At 32.1% G+C, this 8288-nt stretch overlaps 1 protein-coding gene across 1 annotated transcript; it reads right to left on the bottom strand.

Moving 5' to 3' along the window:
• Window positions 1-217: 217 nt before the first annotated feature.
• On the bottom strand, window positions 218-2010 carry LOC113729990 (UDP-glycosyltransferase 88B1-like). The gene has a single exon (XM_027254386.2). It carries the CDS (start codon window positions 1782-1784, stop codon window positions 348-350), a length of 1437 nt encoding a protein of 478 aa, XP_027110187.2. The 5' UTR covers window positions 1785-2010; the 3' UTR covers window positions 218-347.
• Window positions 2011-8288: the final 6278 nt, after the last annotated feature.

Consider the following 8288-nt stretch of genomic DNA (forward strand, 5'->3'; position numbering starts at 1 on the left):
CACTCACTGCAACATTGCACCGAGTTATCTACAGAACTCATTTGGGAAAACATCCAAAGAATTATTAATTGGGTTGCGACTTAACGTTTTCGAGGATTCAGAGGAAAGCCTCAAAACCTTAACTCAGATTCTACTATTTCGGATTAAAAACTCTCTGTCAACTCTCCTCATAAACTAAACAATAGCATACTGTCATACGTTATACTCGAACTATATATTTGTTGACATTTAAATAACAATAAATCCTTCCAGTAACAAATTAAACGCACAAAATATATCCATCCATAGGGTTTATTAGTTTATTATTGCAGTGAGACTGGTGCAAGAAAATGCGGCTAATTCCCAGCTTACTCCAGCTTCCTCCAGGATTCTACCAATTTGGCCAATGCCACAATGGATGAGCCCCCATCAGCCATTGCTTGCTTTGCTTCCTCCTCCTTTGCCTGGGCTGTTTCCCTGATCACCTTTCCTTCCTCCGAATCCATCAACCCCCTAACTCGCTTCTCGATTTCAGCCGCTTTCACGAACCCACCTTCCGTACTTTCATCCATTGGTAAGGCCAACTTCATCTCCTCAACTAAGAACAGCCTATTCAGCTTCTGCTCAGCATAAAGTGGCCACCCCACCATAGGCACACCCGCACAGACTGCTTCCAACACTGAGTTCCACCCACAGTGGGTCACAAACCCACCCACCGACCCATGATTCAACACATCCACCTGCGGCGCCCAAGAACTCACCACGAAACCCCTACCCTTTGTCCGGTCCAAAAACCCGTGGGGAAGCAACAAATCCAGATCTGGGGCGGGTGGAGTTTGAAAGCGGCTGGTTTTGTCCTCAGAAGGCGGACTGCGCACCACCCACAGGAACTTTTGCTCGCTCCTCTCCAACCCGATGGCTATCTCTTTCAGTTGCTCAGCTGGAAATTGACCCAAGCTCCCAAAGCACAAGAATACAACGCTTCGACTTGGTTGCATATCCAGCCATTTCAAACATTCATGCACACCTGCTGCACCTCCACCTTTCCCGTTGTCTGATGCAATCAGAGGTCCTAAGCTGAAAACAGGCGGAGTGGGGCCATCCGGAACATACTTTCCATGAGAGATTGATTTCAAGATGTTATGTTCGAGCGATTCGAACGTGTTGACTAGGATCCCGGACGATTTTGCCAATTGCGTCGCAACATCTAAGAAAAATGCATACTCAGGAGACGTTCTTTCCAGCAAAGGAACTGGCATGTCTCGTGGTGGTATCGGCAGTAAATCAGGAACATGTAAAAGTTCGTCCAGGTCTTTAAAGCTTTTGTTTGTTGATTGGTGGAGCGTGGGTAAGTAAAGGAGGAGAGCGAGACAATTAGCGCCGGAAGTGAAGAAGTAATAAGTCGGGATTCCAAGGTTGGCAGCAACAGAGAGGGCACAGGTGCAAAAGAAGTCGATGATGAATGCAGAGATTCCAGCTGTCAAGGAGATGGAGTGCAGAGCTTGGTGAACATGAGGGTTGCTGAGTCGAAGTAGCTCGAAGTGGAGAGCTTCCAAGGAGGGGTAAGAGTCAGGGTCAAGAGGCGGGGAGGGCAGGTGGTGGAAAGTGATGGAAGGGGTGGTGGCAGAAATGCGATTCATGTAAGCAGCAGTGGAGGCTGCGGTGTTGTATGGCGGGTTCACAACGAGAATAGTAACAGCCAATCCAGGGTGGTGGTTGAGAGTGAACTTACCCAACTCTACCATGGAAACCAGGTGACCCATGCCTGGAGATGGATACAGAACTATTGTAGGATTGCTCCCCATCTCTCTCTCTCTCTCTATGTGTTCGTACACCCAATTTCCACAAAAACTACGCAACTCTTTGAGCCAATTGAGAGCTTCAAATTTCCAAGATCCAAATAAATAGAGAGTAACTCCCTTCTACTTTCCATAGCCAATAAATGCAATCAACTGACTGTTCTTTGTCAAGTCCCCGTAGGCAACATCAACTTGTCTTTGAGCGAAAGTCGAGTCACCGTCAAAAAGGTCGTACATCGCCCGAAAGGGTCTTTGAGAAAAAAGTCCAGTCAATATACTGTCGATCTTGAAAGAATAATAATTGTGTAAATTTTATTTTATATATATATATATATCATACATTTAACGATAATAATAATAGGTTACATGAGCAAATAAGTCGTTATTATTATTTTCTGGTGAAACCTTAAATATACAGGACTCTTTTGTTTTTTGCGCTTTTCCCTTGGCCCCTCTTGCCGTGCGAATGCTACTGGTTTATAAAAGGTTACAGAAGCACATACGTCATTGTCATTTTCTCTTGAAACCCTAAACTGCCTTCAGTAGTCCATAAGATACAATCTAACAAAAATTCCACCTTCAAAAAAATTTGCCTGGATCCTCCTCAGAACTCCTCAAATCTCGTCTCAATGGAATCTCAGAAAGGTTTATATTTGGGAAAAGTCTGAAGTAACGATAGTTATGGTAACGAAACTATTTTTACCTGATATAACAGGTAAAAATACTTTTAGCGACCATTTGATTACCTGTTGTACTGGTCATCTAAATGAAATAGTACCTAAAATTTTGATTAGTAAGTTTTACATAAAAAATAGTAAGTTAACTCGATATATTAGTAACTTTTATGTCTCAAAAAGTAAACTTGAATAAATATGGAACTAACTTTTTTTTTAAAGTAAATTACTACTCTATATCTGAAACTTAGTTTTTGGAGAGTAAGTTTAGTTCAAATAATAGTAAGTTTTTATAGATTAATAGTAAATATTGTTGATAGAATAGTAAATTTGGTTAATCATCAAAACTTACTAGTTTGTGGCATAAATTTACTATTTTACTTAAAGAAACTTATATGAAACAAGTATTAGGAAGTTTATTTAAAATAATGCTAAGATTTTTTTATTAATGATTGAAACTTAATATTATAGTTAGTAATTGTTGGTAACGTAAATGTATAATATATGATTGTATGTATCATTCATCAATGTTATGTGTTTTAAGCATTTTAAATATACTATGAAAACTTTTTTTTTTCATATGACCTTATAAAATATGTAAGAATAATTTGTCATATTTTAAATTTTTAATTATGGGAAAATAAACAACTAAGTTCCCAAAATATTTCACTTTTATTGTTTAAAAAATCTCAACTTGTTGGTTAAATTCAAAATAATTCTATTGTCAAAAATAGTTTTTCTCAAATTAACTTTCATGATTAGATGTGAGATACAAATATGGTAAAATATCCCTCATACATATGTCATGGATATTTCAGACTTTTAGTAAAAAAAAATTTTTGTTGTTAAAATAACATATATCATAGTGTACTAATTATTTCAGGACCATTTTATAGGTGAACTAAATTTAATTTAAATTATACAATAGATTATACATATTTGTGATTTTCATTTATAATTATTGGATCCTATTCTTATGAACAATCTCCCAAGGGAAAAAATCCATATCATACTGATTTTCTTATATTAATTGTTATACTAATTTTGTCATTTTTATTATTATATTATTTCTCATTTTGTTTAGGCTTTTACTCTTATTATTTCTTGTGTCTCAGATGTAAATTTATTTAAAATTTATCATCTTATTATAGTCATAGGTGTTAAATTATAAAAATTTTGATATATAAACAAGTAATATTCTATATATAACTAGGAAGATTTGTTGTTATTGTTATTCGAACTTTCAAACTTGTCAAAAATTGAAAATGATTAAAAGCTTATAATACGACAAAATTTTATTACATATTTTACAAGATTATGTGAAAAGTCAAACTATTTTTCATAGTATTTTAAAATATATAAATAAATTTTTTGAATTATACCTATAATCATGTATTATACAAGTATATTATGAGTACTTACTAACTAAGGTACTAAGAATTAATCATTAATAAAACATCTTATCGTTATTTCAAATAAATTTTCTAATACTAGTTTGAAATATGTTTTAAAATAAAATAGCACATGTGTCCCATAAATCAGGACGTTTTGATTATTAATCAATTTACCATGTTATTAGTAAGAATTACTATTTATGTATAAAAACTTACTATTACTTGAATTAAACTTACTCACTAAAAAGTAAGTTTGGGATATAAAGTAGTAATTTATTTATTTAAAAAGTAAGTTAATATTTATTCCAACTTATCTTTTGAAGTATAAAAGTTACTAATTTATTACTGTTAACTTATTATTTTAGATAGAAAACTTACTTTCTTATTTTAAAGTGTTATCCTATTTAGGTGGATAGGCCTATCAAATAATCAAATGGTCGCTAAAAGTAACTAAAAAATAAATCGAAAATGGTCATGTAAGTGTTATCCTATTTATGTCTTAAAAAGTAAATTGAAATAAAAATGAAAGTTACTTTAAAAAAAAAAATAAATTACTACTCTATATTTGAAACTTACTTTTTGGAGAGTAAGTTTAGTTCAAGTAATAGTAAGTTTTTACGGATTAATAGTAAATCCTGTTAATAGAATAGTAAATTTGGTTAATCATCAAAACTTACTAGTTTGTGGCATAAATTTACTATTTTACTTAAAGAAACTTATATGAAACAAGTATTAGGAAGTTTATTTAAAATAATGCTAAGATTTTTTTATTAATGATTGAAACTTAATATTATAGTTAGTAATTGTTGGTAACGTAAATGTATAATATATGATTGTATGTATCATTCATCAATGTTATGTGTTTTAAGCATTTTAATAAATGTATGTATCATTTACAAATGTTATGTGTTCTAATAAATTTATTTTCTAGGTCACAAGTATAAAAGTTAAATTTGTACTAATGTAGCATAATCTTTGAAAACTATAGTAAATTTACCCATATATTAAGTTTCGTGAGTTTCAAATATATTTTGTATCATTTACAATATGGATTAATATGCACTTTTTTTTTTTATCAAACTTACTTTTAATTGGCAAATAGTATGTAAATTATTATAAAATGTCATTTTATAATAATCATAATTTTTATAGGTGAATGGTATATAAACTGCTAAAATTGCCAATTTATAAATGATCAAATCTTACTACTTTATGGCATATATTAGTTTGGTCAACTAAAAAATTATCGTAATTAAGTGTACGTTGGTTGTTGATTTGAAATTTGCACCCCTGTCACTATTTCATTATTTCTACCTCAAGTTTTTCTAATCAAAGTAAAACAAAGTCAAATATGTTTTCCTTTTGTATGTAGTATTTATATTTAGTAAAAAATTAATAAACCATGATTACATTTCATAATTTCTAATGAAATTAGTAACATGTTCTAAATAAATTGGAATAATTTGTAAAATATGTTTTTTTTCCAATATAATTAGGGGTGGCAATCGGGTCCAAATCGGATTCGCGGGTCGGGTTGAGACCCAGGTATAATAGAAAGCTGGTTGGCCCGAACCTGACCCGCCAACCTGAAACGGGTCAGGATATCTGACCCGAATCTGAAAATTTCAGGTTGTCAGGTTGACGGGACGACCCGAATGACCCAAAACTTAATTTTAATTTATTAATTTACTACAGTAATTTCTAATTCGCACAAGACTAATTACATAATCAAGTAATAAAAATTTAAATAAATAATCGCAAACCAAATCTAAAGTAAATTAAAAATAGCGTAAAAGTGTTTTATTCCAAACCAAATATAAAATAAATTAAAGCAGTATAAAAGTAAAAAATAATATAATACATTATTTGTCCAAATATAATAATTTCAACTTCAAATAAGTTAAATAAATTCATTTAGGATTAAGTGATTAATGCCTTTAAAAAAAAAGAATAACTTAGTTTAGTTAGATAAAATAATTTTTAATTCATAAACAGGTTATCGGGTCGTATCGGATCACCCACGGTTTGACCTGAATTCGACTCGTTTTCTTTTTGGGTTCGTCGGATTTGACTCGATTCTGACCCGAACCCGCGAAACCTCAATTTGAATTAATTAATTTCGTGTTAGGTTCATATTGTGTTTTTAGGTCGTATCGAAAATTATCACCCCTAAATATAATCAAAAGAAATTTGCACTATTAAAAAGCAAGTGGAAGAAAGGATGATGACATAAGTATAAATGTGAGCAACTATATACATATCACACCATAAGTTTAGGTTTGATTTGTTCAAAACATAGGTAATTTATTCGTTAGTAGATATAAAATGCATATTAATTTTCTACAAATGGAAAATACAATTTCAAATATACTAACCATTAACAAAATATGTAGTTTGAACACGATCAATTGAACTCATATTTCGTTTGTTTAGCTATCATTTATTTTGTTACTTAGGTTGAATATTTACATTTGAATAGAGTATTGATATCGGAACTTCAATTATTCTTAATGAACTTCAATTAAGTGTAAATGACAACAATTGCTAAAATATAGTTTTCTTAAACTTTTTTGAAAAATGACAAAAATATAATCAGCACTTTTTTGTGAAAATATCAAATTGTTAATTCAATTCAAATTAATTTTATAATAAAAAATATTATTCCTCAAACTAGTTGGTTAATCCGTAACTATGCCCGTACTAGTGTCGAATGGATAACTAAAATAGGAAATTGCAACAAATAATAATTTTGACAGGAAAGGTGCAAATAAGTAGAACTTTTGCTAACTTTAACCCAAAATTTAAAAAAAAGGATAGGCTTTTTTGTAGTTTTGAATTCAAAAGTGTTGTGATTGTGATAGAATTCTTTATTAAAATTTGAAACGGTTAAGACATTTGATATAAAATTGGTATTTCAAAATAGGAGAAAACGGCTCATTTTGAGCATCAGTAAGATTCTACTCACCAATTTATTTAGTACTTGGACTAAACAAAGGTCCATCTAATGCAAATTGGCTGAAACAAAAAATGGCAACCTCAGATTTTATATCACTAGGACAAGCACAATAATCGTGCCCAGTGACTGGGGGCATCCGAGAATGAAGATTTGGCCATCTCCGAACATACACCACTAAGACGAGCACAAATACGCCCCTCAAAGGCATAGACAAGCACATTTACCAACGACCAAAATTTCCTTACTCAAAGTCAGAGACAAACACAACTATCAAACACCAATTGAGACGAGCACAGTTACCGTGCCGAGTGACTTTAAGACATCCTTCTTTGATATAAAAAACATGGACAAATGGCTCTCTACGTTGCAAATGCAGATTTACTAACTTTTAATAACTGATACTTACGCAATTGAATTAAGCTGGCAGGACACTGGATATAGATATCTAAGCATGACAAGATTACATGGCCAAGAACTGAATTTAGAGCACAAAGACTTTGGGTTCAGAAAATTGAAACAATCAAGAGGCTAGTAACTTGATTTGAGAATATGATCACCAGCGTCAAGGACTCTGATATCACTATCAAAAGCTTCAGTTTGAATTGAAATTTCTGGTTTACAAACCCAAGAGCACTTGTGCGCTGAAATTATTCACATTAAAATAAGTAAACACCAGAAATTGCAAACTAAGGAGATTATGTTCAGATTTACAATCAAAACGCATTAAGCGACCTTTGAAGAAACGTAAATCATCCTAAAATTTTTGAGCAAAGTCCATCTGAAAAATTTGTACCCTCTCAAGAATAAAATTCCTTAATGGTCTTGGCTGAAATCTGGTTCATTCACTACAAAACCATCACAAGATTTGTATTAAAAATAGGCCACAACAACACATAATCATAGCAAATAGGTAACATAAAACTTAGGCGTGAAGAAGGAAAAAATGTACCTGAATATTTTCGTGTCCTAACAAGCTAGTGTTTCGTACATGACTTTGGATTAATGAAGGATTGCATGCCCACATTAATGCCTATACAAATGCAAATACAACACAATTATATTTCATGTCTTCACACAAAAATAAAAGCAAGCTATACATTACCTGACCAGGAGGAATGATCTGAAACCAAGCTTGGCCGATTTGTTAGATAACTGTACTAGCTCATCTACATGAACTGTCATTTCTTCCATTTTCAGCATGATGCTAGAAGCTATCATGTCAAAGAAGCTATCATGTCAGTCAAAGAGGCTATCATGTCAATGTTTGTGTTGATACATGTTTTCTGAGATTTTTACTTAAATTCTTTGCAATACAAATGAAAATATTACAACTTTGGACTCCTACGCAATTTATACTCAAGTTAATCATACCCAAAGATTGGAATCCCACGCAACCCATACCCAAAGATTGCTGAAAGTTATGTTAAATTGCATAATTCCTTTGGAACGACTAGAATTTAAGAGGGGAAGGAGAAAAATACTATCT

Source organism: Coffea arabica, chromosome 2e (assembly GCF_036785885.1).
Source record: "Coffea arabica cultivar ET-39 chromosome 2e, Coffea Arabica ET-39 HiFi, whole genome shotgun sequence".
NCBI lineage: Eukaryota > Viridiplantae > Streptophyta > Magnoliopsida > Gentianales > Rubiaceae > Coffea > Coffea arabica.